Source organism: Mixophyes fleayi, chromosome 7 (assembly GCF_038048845.1).
Source record: "Mixophyes fleayi isolate aMixFle1 chromosome 7, aMixFle1.hap1, whole genome shotgun sequence".
NCBI lineage: Eukaryota > Metazoa > Chordata > Amphibia > Anura > Limnodynastidae > Mixophyes > Mixophyes fleayi.
In genome coordinates, this window is record NC_134408.1 from 62,971,038 (window position 1) to 62,983,917 (window position 12,880).

The window sequence follows — 12,880 nt, forward strand, 5'->3', positions numbered from 1 at the left end:
TGCAACGTGCCTTTCATTTTCTAATTTAGCCAATCTAATTTCCTATTTGCATGTTTTATTACATTCCTTGTACCTATGGAAGGACTCCTCTGACCCTTCAGACTTAAACAATTTAAATGCATGCTTCTTCCTTTGCATTTCTTCCCTTACCTTTTTATTTAGCCACATTGGTTTAGACTTAATTCTTTTACATTTATTTCCCATAGGAATGAACTTATACGTGTATGTTTCCAACAACATTTTAAAGACAGTCCACATTTCTTCCGTATTTTTTCCTTCAAAGGCTTTGTCCCAGTCTATGCTCTTTATAGACTCCTTTAGCATATTAAAATTTGCCTTTTTAAAGTTTAAAGTCCTAGTTGATCCCTTATACTGTTGTTTCTGCTAACTAATTTCAAATGAGACCATATTATGATCACTGTTTCCCAAATGCTCCTTTACTTGAATATTTGATATTACGTCTACATTGTTTGTTATTACTAGGTCCAGTATAGTCCGGATCCTAGTTGGTTCCTCAACTAATTGGGACATGTAATGGTCTTTTAGCGTGCTCAGAAACCTATTTCCCCTAGCTGTACCGCAGGTCTCAGTACTCCAATCAATGTCCGGATAATTAAAATCCCCCATAATTAAAATTTGACCTAGTTGTGTAGCCTTTTTAATTTGCTGTAGAAGTTGGGCTTCCTCAATCGTACTAATATCTGGCGGTTTATAGCATATCCCTATCAGAAACTTCTCTGAACTTTTTCCTCCGCTGGATATTTCCACCCACAATGCCTCTATATTATCCCCAATATTCTCGTATATAACTTCCTGAATACTTGGTTTTAATTCTGGCTTAATATAAAGACATACTCCTCCTCCCCTTTTATTTACCCCATCCCTCCTGAAGAGAGAATAGCCTTCCAAGTTGACTGCCCAGTCATGTGTATTATCCCACCAAGTCTCAGTAATACCTATAATATCATACTGCTCATTCATTGCTACTAGTTCTAACTCCCCCATTTTACCTGTCAGGCTTCTTGCATTTGCAAGCATACACTTAAGTCTATTGCCTCCCTTAGGTATTTCTTTTTGCTTTAAAAAGGGCCGCTCCTTATCGGCTATGCTTCCCTTTCCCCCCTCTCCACCCCCTTTACTCTTGTTAAATTCCTCCTTACTACTCTCAATGTCTATCCCATAAATACTTGCTGCCCCTCCCCCCCGGAGCCTAGTTTAAAATCTCCTCCAACCTTCTAACCATCCTCTCCCCTAGCACTGCAGCCCCCTCCTCATTCAGGTGCAATCCATCACGACAATAAAGATGGCAACTGACCGAGAAATCAGCCCAGTGCTCTAAGAATCCAAAACCCTCCTTAGCCACGCATTAACCTCCCTAATCTCCCGCTGCCTCCCTGGACTAGCGCGTGGCACAGGTAGTATTTCCGAAAATACTACCTTGGATGTCCTTGCCTTAAGTTTGCGACCTATGTCCCTGAAATCATTCTTTAGGACACCCCTTCTTCCTCTAACTCGGTCATTGGTGCCAACATGCACCAAAACCGCTGGGTCATTCCCAGCTCTTCCCAACAATCTGTCCACCCGATCCGCAATATGCCGAGCCCGAGCACCCGGGAGACAACACACTGTTCGGCATGCACGGTCCCGGTAACAGATTGCCCTATCTACCTTCCTAATAATTGAATCCCCTACCACCACAATCTGCTGGGTCCCTGAGTAACTTTGGTCCCCTCTGTGCTGGAGAGACCATTCCCCTGGTTGCTAGAGGAAGCAGTGTCATCCAACTCTACCAATTCTGAACTGCCTTCCACAGTATCTTCATCCAATCTGGCAAATCTGCTGGGATTGCCTAGCTCAGAACTGGCCTGCCACTTCCTCCCTCTGCTACCCCTAGTAACTGTTACCCAGCTGCCTATCTGTGCATCCTCCTCTGTCTCTGCTCCACCCTGCTCAGATAACGCATCAACAGTGAGCTGTAAACTCTGCTCCAGGTTGGCAATGTCTCTCAATGTTGCAATGGTCTGCTTTAGATCAGTTACCTGGGCTTCCAAAGAGACCAATTGCTCACATTTCTCACAGAGGTATAAACCTTGGAACACTTGCTCCAAGTGTGCATACATATGACAAGATATGCATTGAGTGAGATCATCAAGCCTGCTACTACTCATCTTATTATGGCTAACCTAACTTCTTATAGCCTACAGTGAACTTTAGTACTAGCATTTCCTAGCCACTTACCAGATTAAACCCCTTCCTGGATTCAACTTCTTACTGGAACCAACTCCACACTTTAAACAAAAACAGCACTTGAAATCAAAAAATCAATGAAATCGCTTGCTACCTCCTGTTAAATAGAGCTTGCACTAACCAGCTGTATCAACTATGCAATTAAACCACACCCACTAGCTCTAACAAAGTCAAGGGAGTGGCCAGTTGAAAAATGGTGACTGGAATCTTACAATGAAACAATAGTATGCTAGTTATTTTAGAAGATTAAGCTGTCAATTATGTTGTGCTATGGAACCACTTAAACAAAAATATGTATAGGAAACAGCACAAAATCTCTGCTGTATTATATTTGGCAAATATAAATACCTGTATCAAAATCTCAGGAAACAATCTAAGGCAACAAATAATATCTAACCTGGCCTTATTATGCAGTATTAGAGATCTCTGTACTGTGCACACAATCATTCTATGCTCCAGTAATTTTGACTCCAACTGAAGTTATATGAACTTGATTTACCACTGCAATAATTATACTAAGAATTTTAGTGGGGAATTCAATTGGCCGCATTACTGTAGAAAGTAACGCGGCCTGCGCACTATTACTGATGTTACAGTATTAGTGTGCATAATTTCCATTAACACAGTAATCTGTAATGCTGTTTTTTGCTTGCAGCCAGGGAGCTGCAAGCAGAAATCTGTGTTAAAATTACCATATTAACGGTAATAGGTTTAACCCTGCGCTACTTTGGGGGGAATTGAATTCCCCCCTTAGTGACCATATACATTGCGGGTTGACGTGTCATCTGTGTTACTGTTGGCTGCAACATTTGTGTTGATATCATAGTTTTGTCACTAGAATATAAAATTATTATTAAGTTGTCATTTCAGATATTATCTAGTTTGTTTTATCTTCAAACAATAAGGATTTATTCTAGTTTAGATCATACTTGCTTAGTATCTGGGAATTTCTGGGAGGTTCCCAAATTTCAGTGAGTCCCGTAAGAGTAGGCATCCTCCCGGAGGCAATGGAGCCAGGACTTAATAATGTAATTTTGTGTTACTAAGCCCCGCCCCCCGCTATGAAAAGGCGTGAATTTTGCCAATAGCAGGAGGTGGGAAAAAGGTGACGCAATGGCATCAGCATGCCCCCTCCAACCCCCTGTCACATGACTTTTCCTCCAGGATCTCCTGGAGGGGAAATTAATTTAAAAAGTAGGCAAGTATGGTTTAGATTCACCTAAATTAGTACAGCTACCGGCAGTGCAATATATTGGAGAACACCACTGTTAGCTTAGTCTATAAACCTTAACATACTCTAATTTAGTTTATATAAGTAACACTTAATTACAATGTCCAGTGGTTCTTAGTGGTGAATCGGGCTCCAATGACACAATTGACTGTCATAACTAGAGATGCTCAGGCTCGGTTCCCCAAGAACCGCACACACCCAAACTTAGCAGATCCGAGCACCGAGCCAAGCCAGTTCTGTACTTTTGCGCGCCCTCAGAATTGAAAACGAGGCAAAACGTTATTGTTACGTCATCGGATTTCGCAAGCTTTAGATTCTATAAGTACCGCCCTCCACGGCGATCCAGCGCCATTTCACAGAGGGGCACAGAAGGGGTAGCACAGTTCTTGGCAATCTCTAGTGTAGCTGGGCAGCGTCATAGGTAGAAAAGAAAGAGAAGAGGTAGCAGTGTTCTTCAAAGTCTCCAGTGACATTCAGGAGAGCTCCATTACTTCATTGCTAATTGTCATTTCTGAAATAGAAATAATAGGTCTGGCATGCTTAGTCTTCTAAATCTGCAGTCACATTGTACTGTGTTATATAGGTAACACACAAAGAGGAGAGCTCAATTTCTCCATTGCTAATTGTCATTGCTGAAATAGAAATAATAGCTCTGGCAGGCATGGTCTTCTAAATCTGCAGTCTTAGTTTGAAAGTGTATGAAAATAATATTGTGACCTGTGAGGTGGTCAAAATTGACTGCAAATGACTTGAAATTAGTGCTATTGATGTTAATAATATGTAGGGGGGGGGAAAAAAGCAAAAATATGTGATTTTAGCAAAAATAAATAAATCTGGATTTTAGAAAAAAACGGTATCTAAAATCAAAACCAAAATACGTAAGGGCGGTTTTGCCAAAACCAAAACACGAAGTTAATCCAGATCCAAAACTAAAACCAGAACACAGGGGTCAGTGAACATCTCTAGTCATAACTGACACTTGCATTATATTGGATCCCCAAACAGGCCAGATGCATTCCACAAAATTGGTGACTTCTGAATGGCTCAAAGTGTACTGAATCTCTAGCTCTCTATATAATAAGTTGCTGTAATTCTATTGATTAGCAATCTCAGGACAATCAAGCTTATTGATTCAATTATTTATGTATAAAATAATGGCTATTACATATTAAAAATCAATTAAAGATATGTTGAAATAAGATGGTGTATATTATTTATTTCTTTAAACCAGAATTTGCCAATTACATGTGTAATAGCTTTATTTGAACAATACAGTTAACAATCTTTTTAAGGAAAACTACAATAATATCTCTCTCTCTCTCTCTCTCTATATATATTATATATATATATATATATATATATATATATATATATAGTGACAAAGGGAGTGGTTTACTATAAGCTTCGAAGAGAGGAGTTTTAGCTGACAAACTGCAGAGCAGGGCTGCAAACAAAGTTACACATTTGTACAGTAGTGCACTTAAGTTAAAGAGACACAGGTGGAGGGCATATGTGTGACAACATAACAGACAGAGTCTGATTTAAAATACACATTTTGAAGTGGTTTAAAAGCATCAATTCCCTACAGCTAACAGCAAGTTGAAAGGGTATGTCTGCAATAAAACAGAACACCTGCAGAGAACTCTTTTTTAAAGGCAAGGTGGGAGTGCAATTTGTCCTTAAATTTGGGGCTTTGAGAGGACTGTAACATATTTAAACCTGTTCAGATAGTGGCTGGTGGCTAATGAGCTGGTTTCTGTTACTTTAAAAATGAGGTCACAAGAAAGTGTGTGCAATTTTATGTAATGAATTTCTTACCACGCTGACAATAAAAGTACAATAAGAAGCAAGGAGGTGTTCTTGTGTAAATCACTAGATATTTATTTTTTTAAGGTTACCTTGACATGGAAAAGTTTAACATATATCTGTCATTAATGTTCTTCATGCTTAAAAGGAGCACCAGCATTTTAGATTGTGTACTATACTTTCAGCAATGCGGCACCTTTTGCACCTTTTAATATATTTTGAAATTCGGGTGTGGAATATTGTATATTTTGGAGTTTGTATACTTTTTAACCAGCATCCATCCATCAATCCATAAGTGTTTGTAACATACTTGCCTACTCTCCTGGAATTTCCGGGATGCTCCCGATTTTCGGGGAGTCCTCCAAGACTCCCGAGAGAGTAAGCAAACGTCACGGAACCCAAAAAATGCCGATATTCACGGCATTGAATATCGGGACGGGGCTTAATCGCGTCATTAAGCCCTGCCCCCGCTATTCAATGTAGTGAATTTCAGCATTTTATTGAGGGGGTGGTGCTATGGTGACACAAATACATCACCACATCCCCTCCTACCCCTGACACATGACTTGTCCTCCCGGAGGACAGAGTCAGAAAGTCGGCAAGTATGGTTTGTAATCAGAGCAGCATAGAATGGTTTCTACCATTACCACTTGAAATTTATAGGCTCCATATTATAAAATTCTAAATTGTTAGTGTAGGTACCCATTTGAATGAGATCACCTTGCGTGGTAGATGAGCATCCACAGTTTAATCAAAATGCACACTAAGAACTGAATGTTTACTCTAGAAGTTATATTGTACCATTTATTTTACTGCAGAGTTTAACATATATATCTGTATTTAATTTTATCTAAAGTGTGCACCTGCATTTTGGATTGTGCATTGTACTTTCAGTCACAGCAGTGTATTAATTAAAAATTATTATAAAAAACTATAATATTAACATAACGGAGTGGAAATAGAGAGGACTTTCTTTATAAATAGATTTAAATAGTAATGAAAAAAGCAATATAAAATAAGTGTTTATAGTGTATGCAATGTTCACGATAAGCACAAGCACTCACATGCTCATTCTGGGCCTGATTCATCTTCAAATGCAACCTGCATGCAAATTGCGTTTTTAAAACAAGCACGGGACTTGAGGGTATGGGCGCCAGTATTCAAATCTCAAGATATGTTTCTACTTGAATCTGGGTTTAAGTACGCTCTGCCTAAACGTTACTTGCCGTATGTAGACAGACAGAACACACTGCATGCTATGTACATGAATATGTGCAAAATAAAGCCCTATCAGAAAACATAGGAAAAAATATTTTATCAAACAAATGACCAACACATAATACTATAAACATAAATAAAGATGTGATTGAATTTTTTTTTTCCCGTTTTTCCCCATTAAATACATAAACCAGCATGTTCTTAATGTGTACTGTACATACAGTCCGTTTTTATAGTTTCTCTTTCTTGCATACACATGTTCTGTGCTACCTAGTGGCATACATACATGTTGTATTTAATACAAAGACGATGCTGTGACAGTCATCACTATTTTGTAGCAGGTGCAAATTATACGGCTGAAACACACATTCGTACAAGATGCACAGAGCTTAAATTGTCTGCATCTGTGTTGGTACGCCCTTACTGTACATTGATTACGCTCATCTGCCCCTTCCCTCCCCCTTTCCGCCCTTTAAGTCGTAAGCAGTAGTAATTGTCATTTGTATTCAGATATGAATTGCATGTGATTGCATTCATTGGCGTAAAGTCAGTTTCTGAGCATGCACAAAGCAATTCCACGCAAGATACGCCACACAAAGGGACTTACGTCCGATGATGAATCAGATCCTCTATCTTTATGAATGAAAAATGTAGTCTTTTATTTTTACCTATTGTGTCTGTAGTTTTTATACTTCAACTAACTCAAAATAACTTTTGTTTCAATAAATATTTGTGTAAGCCATGGTACACAGAAACACATGGCAAAATACATTTGTGTAATACATAGTATGATACAAATACACTTGCAATTTAAGCAGGTGTGCTCAGGTAAAATTCTCTACCGAAGTTTAAAACTGTGGTCACCCACGGCAGCTGTAGTGCTTTATAGTATATTTATAGAAAAGCTTGTGATTTGGGGAAATGGGAAGTGTGCAAAAATGATGCTAGAAAAGAGAGGTTATCTGTGGGAAAACATACTGCTTCCATGAAAGGCACTGTGAGGCCAGGTTACTGCCTATCTGTCAGTGTCACAACAATGCAGCACAGTCTTATCCAGGGCTGGGTCTGTATGCACAAAAGGAATGTCAAATATTTCGAGCTGGGTCTTTACACCACATACTGAAATGTGACACAAGACCATATTTTTTCGAACCCTTGCCATATGGAAAAAGAAGCCCACACAAATATTTGCTACTAGCTACATTTACATAATCAACAGCTAGCTTTATTTATGGCATTTATCTGCGTTACAGCAGTGCATTCTATCTAATACAAAGGAGATTTATTATAAATAATACTAGTTTCTGTAAATATCTATTGTGTCAAAATAAAAACCCTACATTTTTCAAAGTAATCAAAACAGATGACTACTTGTTATTTCTTCTGACATATAGTTACAGTCTATAGTGTATTGCCGAAGATGAACATTTAATGGTAACGTTGATTTTAAATGGAGCAAAACATTTTTTTAAACTGTTTTTAGAAGAAAGAATGCCATTAACAATGAATATGACACTGAATATGTGTGTGTATGCATGTGTATATATTTATAAAGATGGCATAGGTTAGATAAATTATGGCAATCTTGAGATGAACTGTAATCAATATCTATATTGTATCTTGTGTGAATTTGATTTAACTTCTACTAGACAAATTGTCTCTAGATAAAATTGCACCACACCATGTTGCTCCACATGCACATTCTCAGCTACACAGAAGCCTACATCCAATCCTTATGTAATCTAGCCTAGCTCAACCCATCTCCTATATACAAATTCACAAGACTTCAAACATCATACAGGATTAGTTTACAACCTCACATTTTTCTAGATTATAAAGTCTCTTGAGCAGTGGCCTTCTTTTACTTTTGTGTCATACTCTATTTCTATCTTAGGTAACCAAATTATAATAATATATTTTTTTACATATTATAATCGTTGAGGGTTCTCCCTGGGGCTTTGAATAAAAAGCAATGACATTTCATGAAATCTTGAACCTCCTAATCATAGACCTTTTGCAGCAAATGTCTAGCCTCAGCATCCTATTGCTAGCATTCACATGCAGATGTTTGAATTTAAAGGCTTGTGGGCTGAATATTAAATTAAATCTAATATAAGATGTACAATATGGTATATGGAGACTTTATTGCACAAAAACACTGGCAAACTTACAGCACGGGGTTAAATCAAGTTTTGCAAAACAGAAATGCACACATCATTAAATACTCAGAGTTGAAAGGGCGAAGACTCAACTTTTCCATTTTTGGTCTGAATCATACACTATAAACTTGAACAGATGGCGTTCAAATTTAGTGAAATGAAAAGTCAGGATTGAAAGGGAAATAATTCACCAATAGTTAAATGTAATATATTATTGAGTAGATTCCCTTTTGCTTTACAAAATAAGTTTGTTTTTTTATTATTTGTATTCATTATGTTAATTGAATGGATAAGGAGCAGTATAAAATCCTGTTTGGTGGCGTATGCACCACATTTGCACAGGTGCAACTAGATTTCCACCACCGTGCATGGCTTTGCAGAGCAAGATGGTGGCGTTTTCAAAGACGTTTTCCACAAGGAGCAGTTGGGCAAAGCCACAGCGCTCTTTGATAGTGCGCTGTAGGTGCACCAGTTCATTACTATTGGGGAGCAGTGCAAAAACTTAGATTTCATTTTGAGGAGTGATACTATTTAAATGAGATAAACATGTGTAGAATGGGCATATTTAGGGGCATACTTGCTTTGCAGAGGAGCACTTAGCTGCTTTCACATTACAAAAAGATTTGAATTTTGCTCAAGCTCTGAGCTTTTCCTACACTTAGAATGGGACTCATTTTGCACCTTTCAGCTGCATATCAGTGGAGAAGCGCATTTTTACACTTGTCCAATGTAATAAAAAAAAAAGCTTTAAAAAACACAGAAGTGCCACATGTAATAATGGCAGTCCTGGTTTAACCATGCTATCATAATTATTGAAGCCATAAATAAGCGTAAACAATGCAATATTTTAGGAGAAAGATGGAAAAGTTTAAGTTAAGGAAATAAGTGGTTCTAAAGTGGTAGGTTAGACTTCAATTGACATTTACACATTGTACAATAAGCCTCTTTACATTTTTCCAGCTCACCACACACCTAGGAAAACTGCTAGTTTGTGGAGAAGTCTACTGAGATAAGGCATGTACCTTGATGTGCACTGGGCGGACTTACTAGGTGCACTGGTGTAAAATAAAGATAATTTGCAGTGTAATTCCACTCTGCTTTGTAATAAGGTCCTGTTTGTGTATATACTAGCAGAATTGTTTGTACTGAGTTTAATCTGTCATAAGAAATTCCCTTATCAAGAGTATGGTGAACTTGCCTATTACAAAAGTATTTTTTCCAAAGGAAAAAAAAAAAAAAGTTTAGCATTCAGTTGTGGAAACACTAATGTTATTATATGAGTCATTCCATGTAACAATTGCAAGTACTGTATACTGTTATAAAATAGCCAGCAACTTAACACAGATGTAAGAGGTCACTAGGTTAATGATCCATATTGTAGTGAAATGCATGTTTGATTATTGAACGCCACTAATCACTTGTGTATATGTCACAAGTTATGATTGCTATGGTGTTTGTGGAGTATGATCTTGACCAAAGCACCACACCCTTTTTATTCAGCCGTATATGGTGCCTGTCTTAAGAATTACACTTGGTCTAATATCTATCTATCTATCTATCTATCTATCTATCTATCTATCTATCAATCATGAGTTACAAGTATTAGAACATGAGCTAGAAACTTAGCATATAATAACCAATATCTGCATAGTAAGAAGGGAGTGGCAATATAGGGTACCAGCGTCTATTCCTTGTGCAGAATAGGTAGGGCTGAAAAAAGTAACACATTTTTCTAAGTAAGTAGTGCCTAGAATGGCCAAACAAAATATTCTATCTATTGCATAGTACACATTAAACTGACCTGGAAGATTAGGACTTTAAAATTGTTCCTTCTCAGAAGCTGATTGTGATTGCTCTCTAGTTTCTTCACCTGCACCGTCTGCTTGTCCATGCGGTCCTTGACTTCCCTCATGTTAGCACTGACCTTGCGGGACTTTTCCAGAAGTTTACTGACTGTGTTACTAGTGGAGGTGTGACTCTTAGATAACTTGGTGATATCATTTTGGATACCCTTTACTGAGTTTTCTATGTCAATCTGCCTCTTTTCCATTTTGTGCTGGTTCTCTTGCACTGAATCCAGCATGTTCACCAGTTTATCAAGCAGGGTGAGAACTGTGATGGCGTTGACCTGATTGCTGTCTTTGATGGAGTCTGCCACAAGTTGCTGGGGTGTAGGGCTAGAGCAAGGTGATTCTGCAGGGCTGTGGCTGGGCACCACCAACTCCTGACTTTCATGATGACCACTCTTCTGAAAATCTTCATTGCTTTTCTCTATTTGAATTGCATCTTCCTCCATGTTCCCAACTGTTATCAGATCACACACTGCAACTCCTAAACTTGTACTGATTTACTAGCTTATTGTGGAATCAGCAGATGTTCCTTTCTCTTCCTTGTTTTCCTTTGATTAGTGTTTGCTTAGATGGGATAGTATGAAACACACTAGTCTGCAGCAAAACACTGCCAGCAACTACATTCCAGCTTCTCTTTTAAGCCTCTGCTCCACCCAGTGGGAGGTGAAAGTTGAATTATCCAAACTAGAAAAAGCTAACGTTTAGATCCAGGGGAGTGTATGAGTGCAATCCATACCCTCTATCTCACGGCACTCCTAGATGTGCAGGTTTATGTTTTTTTAACATGCCATAGTTCAGTAATGACTTAATGCAGGCATAGAAAACACCCTATGTTGGCCAAAAGCCATCTCTTGTTCTCTTGGCTGCAGGGGAAAACTTTTGGCTGGCTGCTATGATACACTGGAACACTAAACATGTTTTTTTCCTGGATGAAGTTATTTTCAGAGAGAAGTATTGTTTGCATTTGCCAAGGGAATAAATCACAATGCCTTTAACATCAGCAAACCATTTATTTTTTTCTACAAATATTGGTTAGAAATCTGAATTTTCACAGAGCCGTTATGGTGGGGAGTGGTCCCTTTAATGTGCATTTATTTTTCCCTTGTTTACATTTTATAGAGCATAGCATTCTGGGATGTTTTACTAACAACTTACATTCCATAAGGTATTATGGAATGTAAGTCTGATAACAAGTTAGCCACACAATTATAGCTCGGACTCATATATCGTAGACAATCCACTTAACAGGGTGAAAAAAATAATATAAATATCTATGTATACACCGATCAGCCACAACATTAAAACCACCTGCCTAATATTGTGCAGGTCCCTCTTGTGCTGCCAAAACAGCTCTGACTAATCAAGGCATGGATTCCACAAGACCTCTAAAAGTGTCCTGTGATCTCTTGCACTTAGACATTAACAATTTTTGCAGTGTGGCAGGGTACATTATCCTGCTGAAAGAGGCCCTGTCATCATAGAATACCATAGCCCTAAAGGGGTGTACTTGGTCTGCAACAATGTTTTGGCACGTGTCAAAATAACATCCACATGTATGCCAGAAGGCAAGGTTTCCCAGCAGAACACTACCTCCATCACCTTGCCTTTTTCCCATAGTAATTTCTGGTGGCATTTCTTCCGCACACGCACATGGCAATTCACATGATGTAAAAGAAAATATGATTCAAGGGCCAGATGGGAACCCTTAACTGTCTACAGCAATCTAGCTCTAACTTTTTAAGCAATTTGTGGTACAGTAGATCTTCTGTGGGATTGGACCAGGCGGGCTAGCCTTCCCTCCCCACAAACATCAATGAGCCTTGGTCGCCCATGACCTTGGTGCCGGTTCACCGGTTGTCCTTCATTGGACCACTTTTGGTAGGTGCTAACCACTGCATACCGGGAACACCACACAAAATCTGCTGCTTTGGAGATTTGACCTACATTATTAAGTATATTACATTAAGTTTCAGCAAACATACAAATGTGAGAGAGTTAGTGATATGTATCAAGGGACTTTAATTAATTACATTTTTGTGTGAACTGTAACAAGAACTGTGACATTCTTTTCTATTGTACAATAATTGGAAAATGAAACATGGTTTGGTACAATTTTTAGATAAACTAATTATATCAGTGTGCTGAAAAATTAAAAGGTCATTTATGTGGAGGAGCAAATATTGGTAGTTTGCAGCATAGATGACATTTTCTGACAATTTGCACCAATTTGGTCCTTTTTCTTGTGGGAAGAGCATAGATCTGTGTGCCATATATGGGGGCATCTGCTGTCATCTCCTGGAGGTAGTGTCTGAGTGGATTAGGGCAATCAGGGCCTATTTATGATTAAGCAGTGATAGGCATAGTTTTCT

The 12,880-nt window shown here is 38.4% G+C and overlaps 1 protein-coding gene across 2 annotated transcripts in view; it reads right to left on the reverse strand.

The window, feature by feature from the left end:
- CAVIN2 (caveolae associated protein 2) overlaps positions 1-11,237 on the reverse strand; it is a 44,177-nt gene extending 32,940 nt beyond the window's left edge. For both annotated transcript variants that reach the window (XR_012678241.1, XM_075179934.1), the window contains exon 1: positions 10,463-11,237. Coding sequence is in view for 1 of the 2 variants with exons in the window: in XM_075179934.1 (XP_075036035.1) it covers positions 10,463-10,957 (495 nt within the window). In the remaining variant the exon portion in view is untranslated. The remainder of the gene's footprint in view (positions 1-10,462) is intronic.
- Positions 11,238-12,880: the final 1,643 nt, after the last annotated feature.